Raw genomic sequence first — 18971 nt, forward strand, 5'->3', positions numbered from 1 at the left:
ATGAATGAAACTGATAAGAGAAATAGCTGGATATGTGGATTTTGTGAAATGCAACAGACCATTTCCTGTGGGAATTTCTACATTTATATCCTAAGATCATTGTTTTCTCTGCTCTGTTCCTCAGGAAGTCCAAGCTTTTCATGTTATAATTATGATGAGGGCGATAATAATGAATGATGAATGTAGAAAGGGTCAATTTATATTAATATAGAGCACCATTAATGTTCATAGACTTCAAGTAATTTCAAGACCAATCACAACTTAGTGAATAAAAACTGCCGTCAGTGTTCAATGTATAGAAATACTGAGTAAGGTCTCTTTCACACTGACAGTATTTGGTCAGTATTTTTGCATCAGTATTTGTAAGCCAAAAACCAGGAGTTGGTCCAAAAGACAGAAGAGGCACAAATATTTCTATTATACCTTTTCTCTGTAGGTTCCACTCCTGGTTTTGGCTTACAAACACCCACCAAATACTGATGCAAAATACTGACCAAATAGCGACTGCGTGAAAACGGCCAAGTACTAGTTATAAAGCTATAGCGACTACAGGCAGATAAAATGTAGACAAAGCAGTCCTTGTTATGATCAATACATTGCTATTTCATGGTCCACTTGCGTTCTCCAGCTTTCAGGTTATGCAAAGCAGTAAAAAGCACTTGTGGCCAATGTAAAGCCACAAACATGTGCAAGCCTTGTGTGTTTGCAACAGAAAATAGTGCAGTACAGTATAACTGAATAGACGAGGTGCTATGAATAAAACTACATAGATACATAGCGATTTTCCCATTTGAAGAACCTAATCAGAAATATTGTAGAACTGAATAAACAACATTTCTCTAAGGGCTCATTCACACGAACATATGGCTTTTTCAGTGTTTTGCGGGCCGTTTATAACAGATACGTTTTTCCGTTTTTTGCTTCAGTAGTGTTTCCGGTTCCGTTCCGTTTTTCCGTTCTGTTTTTCCGTATGGCATATACAGTATACAGTAATTACATAGAAAAAATTGGGCTGGGCATAAACTTTTCAATAGATGGTTTTGCAAAAAACGGAACGGATGCGGAAGACATAGGGAGTACATTCCGTAGGTGTTCAGTTTTTTTTTTTTTGCAGACCCATTGACTTGAATGGAGCCATGGAACGTGATTTGCGGGCAATAATGGGACATGTTCTATCTTTGAACGGAACGGAAAAATGGAAATACGGAAACGGAATGCATGCAGAGTACATTCCGTTTTGTTTACGGAACCATTGAAATGAATGGTTCCATATGCAGATGCAAAAAACGGCCCGTATACGGAACGCAAAAAACGTTTGTGTGAAGGAGCCCTAAAACAGGGGTCGGCAACCTTCAGCACTCCAGCTGTTCTGAAACTACAACTCCCAGCATGCTCCTTTCATTTTTAATGAGAGTTCTGAGAAGAGCAGAGCAAGCATGCATGCTGGGAGTTGTAGTTTCACGACACCTGGAGTGCCGGAGGTTGTCGACCCCTGCTCTAAAAGATACACATTTATTGGACTCGTGACTTATTGGGACACCGAACCAATGGACTCGATGCACTTGCGCACCATGCCATTAGACACCAGGGATTATGGTACAGAAATGCTGTATATGACACACATCAGAGAAACTGACACATCTTAGGGTGAAGCTATGCCTTTGGCACCAAAAGAGACGGCTCCAACTGTCTAAAACTGTAACATACGCTCATTGACGAAAAAAAATTAATAATGCACTAAGAAGGAACTGTCGGAATCGAATGAAACTTTCTATGTTTGAATGTAATGATAATATATGTGTAATGACCCAAGGGATGATGGCTAAAAGTTAATTGTTTTTCAAAATTTATATGTTGTGATTTCATGCTAAGAACACTTATCTCTTCATGCTCTGTGTATCCCAAATGGTTGTGTATTGACCGCAAAAGGTTAACAATGGAAGTCTTTAGTCTGGTTTCCAGGGTGATTGGCTGGTCTCACCCCCTGGTTAGTAAAGAGTCTTAGCTGAGGAAAGCTAGAGTCAAGACCTACATGTGTGAGCTCCTGCCAAGTAGGCCCAAAGAACCCCAATACAGTTCCAGTCTGCAGCAGTCCAGGTTTCTCGTTCGTCACACCATTGCAAGTGAATACAATGGCAGCTGGCTATCAATGGCAGGCCACATACAGGGAGCTGTGATACTAAATTTTCTTCTGCTAAGCAGCAGGAAATGGCCAGGGCAGAGACAGGAGTGTGTAATAAAGGTTCCAACTGTGTTAAAATGATGGACAACAAAACTGTGGGAGCTGCTTGTACTTGTTGGCGGATCAAATTATCCTCTGTACTGATGATCTGTCTATGTCATCTGGAGCCTTTTAGCTTTGTGTGTTGCCCACTGCTCTCAATACCTCCTAACAGACTAGATGGCGGGAACTATGTTGAAACGACCATCCTGCTTCTATCAGTCCAATGATGCGCCCCCTCTCAAAGTCTGTCAACTGAGCAAAATTTCTTTGAGAGCAACATAGAGGGATGCCTAGCAGTCAATAATCTCTGACCAAGAGGTACACTACCCAAAAGTAGCCTCTGCCAGCTTTTTAGAGGGCAGCGGGGAAGCACTTTTATGCCCTCTTGTGGTAAGACCCAGCGTCTAATCAGACCACACCTGTAATCATTTGCATATCTGCCTGAGACATAACTGCATGCCAAGTTTTACAGCAATCCGACACTTCTGTCTCGGTTCGTTATTTTTTTTATGAGTACATTGGGCCGAGTGTAGCCACAATAGTGATATACTTTAAAGGAAACCTGTTCTCAGTTTCATACTGCCTGCGTAATTACAAAGAAGAAATTATGTATGGTTTACACTGAAAGAGCCAAGTGTCTCCCCTCCATCTCATCTTGATTGACAAGTCTCTCCCTATTTGTAGGCAGATAGGGAAAGACCTGTTATACAGAGCTATTTTTCCCAACAAACGGCAGATACCATATTGGAACCCAAAAGATCCCAACATAAGTCAAGAGGCTCTGCCAGGCACCAGTGGTATCTGTGGTGCAAAGGATCCAGTACTGTGCTTTCTATAACCGTGAAGCAAATGTGAAAAAAGTATTACACAATGGCAGAAGGTAAAACCCAAGCTGCTCTTCTTCTCTGCAGGTTAGAAGGACATGATTGAAGGTCCAATAAAGCTAATCTCCACAACAAAGTGACCCTACTTTATACGTTAAGTTAGGCCTCATAATTCGAGGCAGAGATGTGACCCTTTAATACACAATTGAGTCAAATCTACTTAATAAAATCCACTGTATGCTATTCAGCAAACTATCATTTTCTAACTCTCATAAATTCTCTCGAATATGTTGAGTCTTTGATCTTTGTCAGATAAAAGTATTTAATTTTGCAAAGTGACTGATCCTATATTAAGAACCCATCAGAAAGCTATTACATGAGCTGAAGTAAGATAACGCTGCAATGTTTTTAAAAATGATGTAAAGAAGACTTCAAAACTGGACCAGTCCATCAGACGATTATTATATAGGTACATTTTAATAAAGCCTGTCATCATGACTTAAGATACAGTAGGCATGTGCAGTGACTACTTTTTATCTAAACCAAATAGTACTTGCTAACTAGGGGATACACTGCTGACACAATGTAAAGTATAAGGGGGATGAATGATCGTAAACTGTACAACAAGCACCAAATAACTTTTTAACGTCAATCAGTGCTCATTGTGGCCCCACACTGGCCCATGGGACCTAACTCTTCACTCCGTTTATTCTATAGCATTATGAAGAATTTCTACCTTTTCCATCAATCATTTCATTTGTTCTAAAGAAACTGATCCAATAAGAACATATACAATAATCCGGGCCTGAATGTATAGTTGCCTTACTCCTTATGAATTCCATTATATTACTATGGTGTTTCTTATCATTTTCAGCTCCTATATATACTTTATTTATAAGCCTTGTTAATGTACCGTAAGTCATTGATTTAATGGTCTTCACTCTTCAGCCTAAACTGTGACTCATGAGAAGTGACTCATGAACATCCTACATTAGGATATAGTGAAATAAGCTAAAATGCACACAAAAGTGACCCATAATGGACGATACATAAGTGTTTACATCACCAGCTTTATCTTATACATTTGTCACTGGGTTTGGCATTGGTGTTAACTTTAGAAAGCTGAGGCTTTTATATCTGGGTACGACACATATACGAGATGATGGGACTCTTAGTTGGGACTTCAGGTTTAAAGGCTATGAACACCTTTGGGAGCATTTTTAACAATTTAATTTTACTCATTTTGGACTAAACATTATTTTTTTAAATTGGTCTTTATAAAAAATAAAAAATAAATCAACTGTTTCTGTTAAGTTTCAGAGGGGCTGCCTGGGTGAAAAAGGGGATATGTCCGGGCTCAGAGCTTTCAGTGTATCTGTAGACCATATTGCTTTCTGTTTTACAGAAAATTTGTCAGGCTGCTGCTCTAATACACTCATGATAGCTAAATTCTTATCAAACTGATAAAAATATGGCTTAAAGGGGTTGTTCAGCCAGGCTGAATAGCACAGGAAAAGGGCTTTTTCTGCAAATCCGGTTACGTACTGGGTCTCTGCAAGACAGAGGCCTCCACCTAGCAGTGTTCATGGTGATGTCACCATATCGGCGGGCTTTAGCGCTGCTCAAGCCTGTAAAGCAGGCTAGGGAAGCGCTAAAGCCCACCCTTTAGTGCCAGTGATGTAACCAGCAACACTGCTAGGCAGAAGCCTCTGCCTAGCATTGTAAAATGTAAACAAAAAAAGTCCTTGCCTTGCGCAATACAGCATAGAGCAAGGGAGAGCATTGGAGCATAAAAATCTCTGATGCTCATCTCAGAGGGGCTGCCTGGGTGAAAAAGGGGATATGTCCGGATTCAGAGCTTTAAATGAGTGTTTATGAGCTATCAGGAGTTCAGAGATAAGGGATATACATGGAGCCATCAGAGAAGCTCTGTAAAACAGAAAGCAAGATTATTTACAGGTACACTGAAAGTGAAGGTTGTGGAACAAAAACTGACCAATTGGAAAAAAACATTTTTAGCCCAAAATGACAAAAATGAAATAATTTTTAAAAATTTATCTGAATGTGTTCATAGCCTTTAAACATAGCAGAATATTTCCTGTCCGCAGATGTAAAGCCACTGGGGTGTTTGTGGGTTTTTGCAGCTATGTTTGTCTAAAATAAGCTATTAATGCTTTTTAAGTGATGTGTACTCTCCATCTATCACCGAGAAGTGTGGACCTCCTGGAGAGACTATGCATTATATGCCAAGCCCCTAAGTGGTTTTCAAAAATTAAAAGCCTGCATTTAGTGCTGTCTAAGGCAAACCTATCCAGCTCTATAATCCAGTAAAAAATCCAGCCCAGAGGCATCTAATCTCCAAAGAGAAAAGCAAAATGTTTCCTGGAAAGAACAATGTAATGTAATATGTGACAAAGTTCTGTATATGGCCCCAATGCAAAGAAATCAGTGTTTGTCTATATAATTTGAAACAATGTAGAGACATCTGAAGAGTAGTAAATCTTCCATGACTGGAATATATTCTCAGCCTCTATTAGAATCTCCATGATACATTGGGCATTGGGGAAATATAAGTAGATTTTGAATAGTAGTTGATTTTATTTTGCCAAAATAAGACATATTACAGTAACCACTGATTGGCGACACATTAAAGGGGTTGTCTCATGAAGACTGCTCCTGTATATCCTTCTATATGTCTTATTAGTACCTATAGATGTAATAGAGCTGAATCCACAATTTTAAATGGGTTTTCCAACCTTTATAATCCCCCCAATGCCGGGGCCCCTTGTATGGATTATACTTACCTGCTCCCTGGCAACCGCATTGCTCCGGACCCCTGCACGGCTGCCGCTGCATCTCCCTGTCATGCATATGAATAGCAGGCCACAAAGGGGGGCGAGAAACCTCACATGGATCCATATATATCTGCATTCATTGTTCCAATTGCAAGATTTATTTTATGCTGGGAACTCAGGAGGTGTGATCTTTCTTGGGATGTGTCCTTTCCACAGCAGCTCAGGGAGGGTGCCCTTTCTCAGGCAGCATGTCCCTTCAGCTACAGCTTGATGCGTTCCCCACAACTTTTGACTCATGTTTATGGCCATCTTAACGTTCGCTGCTTCTAAAAGTAGATACAACTGGTGGTGCTTGAAAGATGGAACTGATTATGTGTGTTAAATTTTTTTATATCAGATCAGAGAATCTTGTTTCCCACAGTCTGAGAGTCTGATAGGTGCTTTTTTTGCAAACTCCAGGTGGGCTTTCACTGAGGAGAGGCTTCTTTCAGGCCACTCTGCCATAAAGCCCAGATTGGTGGAGTGCTGCAGTTTATCCCATCATCACAGGGTCTTTTGAGCTCATCCAAAGTGACCACTTTGCTCCAGATCACCTCTATTACCAAGTCCCTTCTCCCTCATTACTTAATTTGGTGGGGCGACCAGCTCTAGGAAGAGTCCTGGTTGTTCAAAATGTCTTCCATTTAAGACTTATAGAGACCACTGTACTCTTGGGAACATTAATTGCAGCCAAAATTATTTTGCGCTCTTCTCTAGATCTCAACCTCCATACAATCCTGTCTCTGTTCACGTGTAATTTTAGTTTTACCTAAATTTGCAAAAATGTCTAAAATTCTGTTTTTGCTTTCTCATTGTGGGTTATTGAGTTCAGATTAGTGGGGAAGCCCTTTGGTTTTATTTTAGCACGAGGCTGCAACTTAACAAAATGTGAAAAAAGTGGAAGGGTCTGTATTCCCCATGCAATAACAATTCTGGAGCATCTTTTGATATAACTCTATGTTGTGCCAATTTTCTATTATATCTTCTAAAAGCTTATGAATGAATTGCCAGCAGTCTGCAAAAAAAGGTTCAACTCGGTGCCACTAGTTGGCTGGAGGAGTGTTCCTGCACAGTCTGACACAGACAGATTGGATTTTGTCAGACTGTGCAGGGACACACCAAACTGGTGATTCCCAGATGGACCTTTATTGCAGAATGCAGGCAATCTATTCATAAACTTCTAGAAGGAGAAATATATACTATATAAAATGATATTCTAAAAGAATAGGAGGTTGCCATTTTCATTTTGCTGTGGACTCTGAAAAATCTGCCTAAAGCATTTCTTTAGAATTTACATAATCTTGATATGCATGATGATATTGTGTGATAGACATGGACAAACCCTAGATGCTGATAAAACATATTTCAGCAAAAATATTACATTTCTATATAACTATTACATTTCTATATAAGAAAATATGAAACCTACCTTCCTCAAGTTCATCCATACTGGAGATTTTGTTCATTCCATCAATGCTGTAGATGTAGCGTACACCCTGGGGCAAATTAATATTATCAGAGAGGGACCTGGTCAGGTCAGCCAGAAGGGCATCAAAACTTCGGAACCGGTCGGGAGACACAGCATAGACTATTCCCTTGAAATATCGATCCCCATTACGGTAGAACCGGACCTTTTTGGCTTTCTTTTCGTTGCTGAGAGCTTGCAAAGTGCGGGTTCTATAAAAACTGCAGTGGGCACTGTGTGTAGGACTGGGCAATCCATTCATTCGAGATGTTCGTGCATTCCTGGAAGTCTTATCCCTTTCATCAAAGTGACCAAATTCGAGCTCCATGTCTGGGTGCCTCTGGAGACCTAGAAAAGTCATTCATGCAGAGATGAGAATGTTTCTCCCATGTTTCGCCCAGAGATGCTACAAAACAGGGCAATCCCCTTGTAACATTAATAATTCCTTTTACTTGTTACTGGCACATTCTCATGTTACTCAAAGTTTGTGAATAATTTATACTAAAAGTGAGTCAACTGAGGCATGGTGGAAAGCAGGGATTGCTAATTGAGACAAACAGCAGCCGTAACACCTGAGCCCATGAAAATTCAGGGCTTTGTCTGGTCCTTGAAGATTAATGAGCTTAGTTTATTGCTGCAAAGGTGACACTTTGTCTGAGGATTCAAATCTTAAATAGAATTATCTAGGATTAATTAAAAGAACCACAGAAAAAGACAAGGTGGAATTCTTGTGACATTTAAATTAGCATCTACAGTATTAAGTAAACAATAAAAATGTAATTTCTCCAACGGTTATGTGTGTGGTGTCTGTGAATTTAATGTATGTACTGTACATTACCAGACATACAACATAAGCCAATTTAAAGGGGCTTGTGTTTAGTTTTGACCATGCTGAGCAGCTGACAGCACTAGGTAAGGGCTGACAACTACAGTACAAACATACCCTTTGTGGAGCTTTTATCATCAGGACAGGAGAAGTGTGAACATGAACTTTCATTCTGCTAGGTTCGGTTCCTTAAAGGGGTTTTCATATTGATGGCCATTAATGTCGGAGCAGTCCAACTCTCGCCTATCAGCTGTTTGAAGAGGCTGCAGCGCTTCGGTGAGTGCTGCGGCCTCTTCTGTTACGTCACGTTCATCGATCACATGACCTAGTCACGGCTCACTTCTATTCAAGTGAATGGGGTTGAGCTGCAATAGGAAATACAGCTGCTATACAATATACTGTGCTGTGCTTGGTAAGCTGCAAGGAGGACACAACGCTCCTTAAACAGCTGATTGGTGGGGCTCCAGGAGTCAGGCCCTAAATGATCACAAATTGATGGCCTATTTTGAGGATACGCCATCAATATAAAAATCTCAGACAACCCCTTTAAATTCACTGTTAAGTGGTCTCTGCACTGAGCTGCTTCACATTCCCTCCCATCCCCACTGCTGTGAGTGACAGGTTTAGCATCCAACCAGAAGATCACTACAGCGTACCCTCAGCACATAGGAGAGGGGATGTGAAGCAGCTCAATGCAAAGAGCCCTTCACAGTAATTCTCCAATGCACCTAAGAAGCAGAATCTAGCAACATAAAAGTTCATATTCTTACTACTCCTGAAGCTACGTTTGTACTGCTCTCTACAGGCCCCACTTAGTGCTGTCAAAAGGTTAGCCAAAACTTCTGAAAGACTCTATATAATACAAATGCATATTTTCATTGACACACCATATAAAAGATAAAATAAGCCAGTTTATTGTGTAGAAAATGTTGTGCAGTGGTTTATGTCTGAAAATGCTACAGGAAGGCGCGTTCATTTCTTATTTCATAAACAGAGAAATGTCTGCCATGTTTTAACCATTTTTCCCCTCATCTACCTCAAAATGCATATTTTAAAATGACCCCTACATTTCCCCCCCACAATGATTGTAGAGTTAAGTAAAATGTAATTCCCATTGCCTTTCCTTTGATGGACATTTTTTAAGGCAAGGCACAGTCAGAGTACAGACTGGTACAGAATTGCATTCGGTAGAAGTATTCAGGAAATGGTGTGAATTTGGGTTTTGGGCCGGTATCTGATATTTTTGTATGGTTCCTCACATTTGTAAATCTAATAGTGTAAGTGCAGTGGGTAAGTAATGCAACGTCATTTCAAAAAGTAATCTCAAGGTATACAATCCTTTTTGGCAGGCCGTATTTGAGGACTTGATGGAATGTGATAAATTTGTGTAAGACACGCCTGCTCTTTCACCATGACAGACAGCTGACAGCACGTGTTAGCTGCCAGGAATTTAATGGGCATACCAAATGTTTAGGTCATTACATTAAGATGATATAAAATTAAATATATGTATATATATATATATATATATATATATATATATATATATATAATTTTAGATGATTCTCCTTTATTCAACCGCGCGGGTGAATAAAGGAGACTTTTTTTATCATCTAAAGGAGTGCCGTTCATTTTCTGATCTATTATTGTGGTAAGAAGTCTCTTTCCTTGTGAACGTGCACCCTCACTTTTTTTCATTTAGCTGGTGCCACCATTTTTCTTTAATATATATATATATATATATATATATATATATATATATATATATATATATATATATATATATATACACACACAGTACAGACCAAAAGTTTGGACACACCTTCTCATTCAAAGAGTTTTCTTTATTTTCATGACTATGAAGGCATCAAAACTATGAATTAACACATGTGGAATTATATACATAACAACCAAGTGTGAAACAACTGAAAATATGTCATATTCTAGGTTCTTCAAAGTAGCTACCTTTCGCTTTGATTACTGCTTAGCACACTCTTGGCATTCTCTTGATGAGCTTCAAGAGGTAGTCCCCTGAAATGGTCTTCCAACAGTCTTGAAGGAGTTCCCAGAGATGCTTAGCACTTGTTGGCCCTTTTGCTTTCACTCTGCGGTCCAGCTCACCCCAAACCATCTTGATTGGGTTCAGGTCCGGTGACTGTGGAGGCCAGGTAATCTGGCGCAGCACCCCATCACTCTCCTTCATGGTCAAATAGCCCTTACTTTCAACGTTTTCCCCATTTTTCGGCTGACTGACTGACCTTCATTTCTTAAAGTAATGATGGCCACTCGTTTTTCTTTACTTAGCTGCTTTTTTCTTGCCATAATACAAATTCTAACAGTATATTCAGTAGGACTATCAGCTGTGTATCCACCCGACTTCTCCTCAACGCAACTGATGGTCCCAACCCGATTTATAAAGCAAGAAATCCCACTTATTAAACCTGACAGGGCACACCTGTGAAGTGAAAACCATTTCAGAGGACTACCTCTTGAAGCTCATCAAGAGAATGCTAAGAGTGTGCAAAGCAGTAATTAAAGCAAAAGGTGGCTACTTTGAAGAACCTAGAATATGACATATTTTCAGTTGTTTCACACTTGTTTGTTATGTATATAATTCCACATGTGTGGATGCCATAGTCTTGATGCCTTCAGTGTGAATCTACAAATTTCATAGTCATGAAAATAAAGAAAACTCTTTGAATGAGAAGGTGTTTTCAAACTTTTGGTCTGTACTGTATATATATATATATATATATATATATACACACATACACACACACACACAGTGTATATAAAAAGTATACACACCCCTGTTAAAATGTCAGGTTTCTGTGGTGTAAAAAAATGAGACAAAGATAAATCATTTCAGAACTTTTTCCACCTTTAATGTGACCTATAAACTGTTATGTGAAAAACAAACTGAAATCTTTTAGGTAAAGGGAAGAAAAAATATTAAAATAAAATAATATGGTTGCATAAGTGTGCACACCCTTAAACTAATAATTTGTTGAAGCACTTTTTGATTTTATTACAGCACTCAGTCTTTTTGGGGTATGAGTCTATCAGCATGGTACATTTTGACTTGGCAAGATTTGCCCACTCTTCTTTGCAAAAACACTCCAAATCTGTCAGATTGCGAGGGCATCTCCTGTGCACAGCCATCTTCAGATCCCCCCACAGATTTTTAATCAGATTCAGGTCTGGGCTCTGGCTGGGCCATTCCAAAACTTTAATCTTCTTCTGGTGGAGCCATTCCTTTGTTGATTTGGATGTATGCTTTGGGTCGTTGTCATGCTGAAAGATGAAGTTCCTCTTCATGTTCAGCTTTCTAGCAGAAACCTGAAGGTTTTGTGCCCATATTGACTGGTATTTGGAACTGTTCATAATTCCCTCTAGCTTAAAGAGGACCTTTCATCTGGCATAAAATTGTGAACTAAGTGTCATGATCTGTATAGCGGCACCCAGGGATCTCACTGCACTTACTATTATCCCAGGGCGCCGCTCCGTTCTCCCGCTATGCCCTCCCGGTATCTACAGTACAGACCAAAAGTTTGGACACACCTTCTCATTCAAAGAGTTTTCTTTATTTTCATGACTATGAAGGCATCAAAACTATGAATTAACACATGTGGAATTATATACATAACAAACAAGTGTGAAACAACTGAAAATATGTCATATTCTAGGTTCTTCAAAATAGCCACCTTTTGCTTTGATTACTGCTCTGCACACTTTTGGCATTCTCTTGATGAGCTTCAAGAGGTAGTCCCCTGAAATGGTCTTCCAACAGTCTTGAAGGAGTTCCCAGAGATGCTTAGCACTTGTTGGCCCTTTTGCCTTCACTCTGCGGTCCAGCTCACCCCAAACCATCTCGATTGGGTTCAGGTCCGGTGACTGTGGAGGCCAGGTCATCTGGCGCAGCACCCCATCACTCTCCTTCATGGTCAAATAGCCCTTACTTTCAAAGTTTTCCCAATTTTTCGGCTGACTGACTGATGGTCCCAACCCCATTTATAAGGCAAGAAATCCCACTTATTAAACCTGACAGGGCACACCTGTGAAGTGAAAACCATTTCAGAGGACTACCTTTTGAAGCTCATCAAGAGAATGCCAAGCGTTTGCAAAGCAGTAATCAAAGCAAAAGGTGGCTACTTTGAAGAACCTAGAATATGACATATTTTCAGTTGTTTCACACTTGTTTGTTATGTATATAATTCCACATGTGTGGATGCCATAGTTTTGATGCCTTCAGTGTGAATCTACAATTTTCATAGTCATGAAAATAAAGAAAACTCTTTGAATGAGAAGGTGTGTCCAAACTTTTGGTCTGTACTGTATATATTTTTTGCCAGATGAAAGGTCCTCTTTAACTAAGGCCCCAGTTTCAACTGAAGAAAAACAGCCCCTTGGCATGATGCTGCCACCACCATGCTTCACTGTGGGTATAGTGTTCTTTTGGTGATGTGCAGTGTTGTTTTTGCGCCAAACATCTTTTGGAATTATGGCCAAAAAGTTCAACCTTGGTTTCATCAGACCATAACACCTTTTCCCACATGCTTTTGGGAGACTTCAGATGTGTTTTTGCAAAATGTAGCCTGGCTTGGATGTTTTTCTTCATAAGAAAAGGCTTTTGTCTTGCCACTCTACCCCATAGCCCAGACATGTGAAGAATACGGGAGATTGCCGTCACATGTACCACACAGCCAGTACTTGCCAGATATTCCTGCAGCTCCTTTAATGTTCCTGTAGGCTTCTTGGTAGCCTCCCAGACCAGTTTTCTTCTCGTCTTTTTATCAATTCTAGAGGGACGTCCAGTTCTTGGTAATCTCACTGTTGTGCCATATTTTCTCCTCTGTGTTCCATGGTAAATCTAATGCCTTGGAAATTCTTTTGTACCCTTCTCCTGACTGATACCTTTTAACAATGAGATCCCTCTGATGCTCTGGAAGCTCTCTGTGGACCATGGCTTTTGCTGTGGGATCCGACTAAGAAAATTTTAGGAAAGACCAACTAGAGCAGCCGAACTTTTTTTGGGGTTAATCAGAGGCACTTTAAATGATGGGAGGTGTATGCTGATTTCTATTTAACATGATTTTGAATGCGATTGCTTAATTCTGAACATAGCTAAATCCCCAGTTATGAGAGGGTGTGCACACTTATGCAACCACATTATTTTAGTTTTTTTGTTTTCTTCCCTCCACCGAAAAGATTTCAGTTTGTTTTTCCATTGAGTGGTACAGTTTCTAGGTCACATTAAAGGTGGAAAAAGTTCTGAAATGATTTATCTTTGTCTCATTTTTTTACATCACAGAAACCTGACATTTTAACAGGGGTGTGTAGACTTTTTATATCTACTGTATATAAAGAACCACAACAACAGTTCCATAAAAATATCCAATCATGCTGTATATAATTAGTAGATTGACAGTATACTTGATATATTATCTGTTCTATATTAGGAGTATGATCTGAAATGCTGGATTGTAAAGCGCTGCGGAATGTGGTGGCGCTATATAAATAAAATATTATTATTTTTATTATTATTATTATTATTATTTCGTACAATGTAAGCAGTTGATGGGCACAGTCTTACCCCGTATGGATTATGGCTGAAGTGCGATTACTAGCACATTGTCGTTTCTATTCTTTAATCCCAGGCCTTCTCTTCTATAGAGCATTGTTTTAAAGTTTGCCTATAAAAATGCTTTTATCAAGCTCAGTTTACAGTGCTTCCCATGAGTCATCTTCATGAATCCGTTTCATTTTTTCACGAGCGACCACATTTCCTAACTATAAAAGACATTCTCAGCACATGTGGCATGATGTCATCTATTTGATACTGCCGCAGCCTTAGTCTGCACAAAAGAATCAGTTGCCATGGCTGAGAGATGCAACAAGAAAGCCAATTATCACATGGCATGTCCTGCAAGTCGTATGGCTAAAGGCAAAGCTGCCAGCCAAGGCATCGTGTGAGAGAGGACATTCAGACGGGATTACAGAACCCATCTAAATCTAACATGATACTGGACGAATCGGGATTACATGACTAATTTTAGAGGAAAAAACTAAGTTCCCTGCCTAACAATGGGGATTATTTATTACAGTGATGGCGGCGCATTGCTTGTAAGGCCCAATTGTACGGACTTATGATGCCTTAATTTATACACATAAATGAAGCAAAAAAAGCTACTGAGCTTTTCTTTCAAATAACCAATAAAGTAAATCCAATACAAAAAATGGGGAATTTATCATTCACTCTTCCCCAGTTTTCTGTTGTAAAAAGGCACAAAACCCAGTTTTGTGACTTTTTGAATTCCATTGCGATTTTTTTTGTCGCAACTGGTATTTTTACGAAGCCCTTACTAGTTTCCGAAAAAGGGGCGTGGAGAGGGTGGGGTGTGAATAAGGCCATCAGCCATGCCACATTCATCATTATGTACAGCAGAAACTGGCATAAATAATGATTGAAATCAAATTTCAGTTTGGCACATGGACTGCCAGAGGAGGCATGTCAATTATAAATCACATGCCTCTTCCAGCAACGCAGGCCCTATCAAGACTGGCACAGCACACACAAGACTTGATAAACCAGGGTCGAAGTGGGGTAAAAATGATAAAGAAGAGCTACTCACCCTCACCAATCCTCCACTACTTCTGTTCCCATGCTTATCGGGTCACCACTGGTCTTTACTGGTTTCATCTCAACACACAAGAAAAGCCTGGAGATGCCTACTCAGACAATCACTGGCCATAGTACTGACCCACCTCAGCAAGTGATTGGGTGAGCAGGCATCTCAAGGCATTTCCTGAATGTTAAGAGCAGACCAGGAAGCATCAGAGCAGAAGTGGCATGGTATTGAGGAGGATGAGTATCTCTTATTTTATTTTTTACCTCACTTTGAGCCCTTTATAAAGAGTTTCCCCCACTGGACAACCCCTTTATGACATGCTTCAGATGCTCGTGTTAAAAATATTCTGTGTAGTGGCAAGCTTTTAACTTTCATGGCCACGTATTTCTGACAAATCTATAGCTATAGGTCAAAATATTTATTGTAGTCCAGATTCTGCTTCATCTTCCACCAATATAGACTGCATTATTTCAATCTTCATGGCTTGAAGGGTACCACTACCTACATAAACCGTTGTAAAAAAAACGAAGCTCATCAGTTTTCATTGGTGTTGCTTGGCTTCCTGATTGTCTGGAGTACGGATGCCATATACTTTCTATGGATCTGGACAGCTGAGAAGAGCCAATGAAATCCAAAGTGGCAGAGCAGTTAAACCACCAACGTTTAATGATTATGGGCAGCTTAAAGTGGTTTATATTGATGGCCTACCCATACAATAATTCAACAATATGAGACATATGTTTCTACATTGTATGGGCAGGCTTTACACCAGAGTTGAAACCCTTGAACTTCCATATGATATGTAAATTTAATTCAAATTTTTTGGCAAAAATGTGCTACACTCTGTGATTTGATAATTAAAATGTGTTTTTTGGAGTACAAAAAATATAAAATGTTCTAATAAGTGGTAGACTGGTAATTGGAAACGGACAATGATTGGCCGGATTTTGTGTGGACATGTGTGTCAAAGACATACAGAGCAAGAATTGTAGGTGCACATTTAGTACTTTGAGCACGGCTGCCAGGGAGAGGATGATGGCCGGCAGAATCCAGTTCTTGATTATATAAGGTGAGTGAAACCTCTCCTAAAGACCACCTCTTTGAGAAGACCACCCATTTATCTAAACTAGATTTCCTGTGGTAGATAGTTCCACCATATACTATGCATATTGTCCACCTTCTATGAGGGGACAACCCCTTTGGAAGACTATTTCTCAGTGCAATTTTGGATGGTCTTCTCAAAGAGGTTTCACTGTATAGTTGATGGATTGTGAAGAACATGTGCTCTGTCTCATTTTCTTGTCTGTTAGCACACTCATTTTAGGACTCTAATTACCAATGGTTGGGAGTGGTTTAAAGGGACAATCGGCCTAAAATCTCTCTTTTCTACATTTGTTATGGAGTTGAAGGCAACTAGTATTTTTGCTAACAGCCAGGTTAGGGTTTAAGAGGCTGATTGTAATGTTCTATATTGGGATTGCTGGCAGGTAGTCAAGAAGATGTGATCCACCATGCCTACTGTAGATGTAGCTGGTACCTGCACTTTAGAGACCCTAGAGTGGTCAACTTCTTGTCTATGAAGGTCATTTGGATAGAATTAGTATGGTGTCACTTTGTCACAGAAATATTGTGGCTGGGGGGAGGTTGGGTGTATCTAGAACATGAATTCTGAAGGCCACCTTCACTGAATAATGCAAATCCAGACACATGCACCTGAATACTATTGTTCCTGAAAAGCATACCAATATAGCAAAGGTTCAGAGAGGCCACCTCCCAAAAACAAAGGATTATTGATCAGCAGCTGACACAGCTTAACCCTCACCCACATTTGTTCTCTCATGCCTGTTCTAGGCAAAAAGACTCATCAAGATTTGCTAGCCTAATTTAAGGAAATAATTCCTTTGTGCCAGGCACGCACCCTTATGTCATTATGAAAATACACGGTCCACAATTTGAACCCATATTTGATAGTGTAAAGATAACCGATCCTGAATCCTCTCTGTGAATTGTTGCAGGGCTGAGCGTGTGATAAACGTACATGTGGATTTATACAGACACATCTATTACATCCCTGTTAAGCACCATGCTGCAGAAAATGGGTGGAACACGCCAACTGTTAACACATCCCATCTGCAGCATGGAATACAAGAATACCCACCGAGGGGTTAATCCCATATGACAATTGGCCTCTCCCATATTCTACATATTTTACGAAATAACGCTGACCTTCACTTCCCAATCTCACATGCTGCGGGTCATATTGACACTACTATATGGCAGCATTAACAATGGAAGTCCACACCTTTCCATGCATTCATTGTCTCAATACACTTTAATCTAGTGATTCAATTATTATTCCCTTTAAATCCTTCTTTCCCGTGTAGACTATCATTTTTTATAATATTTAGGTAAAATTTAGTTTTTTCACTCATCTACGTTAGGTAATTGGTATAAAATGTATTCTGTTATTATATAGTGTTTTTTTTTTTTTAGACACATCAATACCACAGTATATGTACTCTCTTCTATATCGTTATACACGTGCATTGCATATACTGAAACCTTTCGCCATTACTCCTTATTTCGCGACTCATGGGCGAAATTCGCTGTTTCCGTAACAACCGCCCTTTACGATTCCCACCCCACGTAGCTGATCGCTGTCTGTCACCTATGTGACACAAGGGATGACAGCCCTCAGTAGATCTTCCCTATGCCGTTCCATGCTTCCTATTAATTTTGCTCCACACAATATTAAAATGCGCTCAATATACGTGCTGAGAATACTAAGAGGAATAGCTAATAGTGAATTGCGGATATTGGCTGCTGATTCAGATAAAGGACAGGCGTCTGAATGCACGCAGTGAATGACAATATGCTGCAATAGGCACATGTGATGTTTTATACATTTCCACCATTGTACATGCACATGCAGGGATGTTACTGGAAAGCAGCGAGTACTCACCGGTCTAGCGCTGGTACAAGCTGAGGATGCTGCTGGAATGAAGGCTATTTCCAATCTGCCTTTGTTATCTGAGCTTCAAGCCAAGGGATTCCTGCCAGGGTGGGCGAGTCTGCTCCCTGGTCCTAGTGCCTAAAATGAGCAGACTCCTCCTGCTCTGCTTTAACCCTTTGACTGCTGCTACATTAAACTCCTAATCTGCCTCCAGAATTCACTCCCCTGGCTCATCCCTTTTTTTTTTTTTTTATCATGCATTTACAGTATCATAAAACCGCCCTTTCCTTTGTGTATACCTAAGCGATTCTTCAGATGTGCTTGCACCATCCCTGAAGAAGAGACCTAAGACTTCTGTGGAGTTTATTAGTTTGCTATTAAAGGGTACCGTAGGTGCGGATGTAGCAGAGCTGAATCTTCTATTTCATACAATTGGGTTGCTTTGTTTGTGAACCACATAATGTCGCTCTCTACGGAACCGAACATAAATCACTATGGAACCCTATGATGACCTAAGTTCTGGAAGTGCATTCCAGCCACCATCCCATACCACTGCAAACGAAAGGGGTTGTCCTTTCCATTTATATTAATAGCCCTTCCACATCAATAACTGCTAGGCGGGGGTCTGATACCCCCAATCAGTTGTTTGTCAGTGGGAGTTGCCCTCGTGTGTAGTGGACGAAGCTGGTAACTGCAATGCTGCTTCTATTCAGTTCAGTGGGGGCAGCGTTGTAGTAACCAGCTCCGTCCACTACGCAATGGATGCGCCAGAGCTACTGCAACTAATGTAGAACAGCTTATTGGCCATCGATCAGATATTGATAGCCTATTGTGATCATGGACAACCCCTTTAAAATAATGTCATAATTTTATATAAGACACAGTCACCACATTGTGATATGTTAAAGGGGTTGTCTTGTAACAGGAATCCTATGTGAAGAATTGAGAGGGTTCCAAGCGCACTTAAACCTCTTCATAGGTCATGTGACGTCTTCATAGGGCATGTGAGGACACTAATGGGCACATTATTAATTCTGGGGGGTCACTAATTGGTGCATTAATATTGTTGGGGGGCATTATTAATTTTGGGGGGCCCTAATGGGGGAATTACTATTATTGGGGCACTAATAGTGGCACTGTTAATTCTGGGGGGCACAAATGGAGGCATTACTATTAGTTGGGGCACTAATGGGGACATTATTAATTCTGGGGGGCA

General features: G+C 40.1%; 1 protein-coding gene across 2 annotated transcripts in view; it reads right to left on the reverse strand.

The window, feature by feature from the left end:
• DCX (doublecortin) overlaps window positions 1-17819 on the reverse strand; it is a 141451-nt gene extending 123632 nt beyond the window's left edge. For both annotated transcript variants that reach the window (XM_040404883.1, XM_040404881.1), the window contains exons 1-2: window positions 17765-17819; window positions 7312-7695 (exon numbers count right to left, since the gene is read on the reverse strand). In XM_040404883.1, coding sequence (XP_040260817.1) covers window positions 7312-7675 — 364 coding nt within the window. In that variant the 5' untranslated portion in view covers window positions 7676-7695; window positions 17765-17819. The remainder of the gene's footprint in view (window positions 1-7311; window positions 7696-17764) is intronic.
• Between the last annotated feature and the right edge of the window lie 1152 nt (window positions 17820-18971).

Source organism: Bufo bufo, chromosome 8, assembly GCF_905171765.1.
Source record: "Bufo bufo chromosome 8, aBufBuf1.1, whole genome shotgun sequence".
NCBI lineage: Eukaryota > Metazoa > Chordata > Amphibia > Anura > Bufonidae > Bufo > Bufo bufo.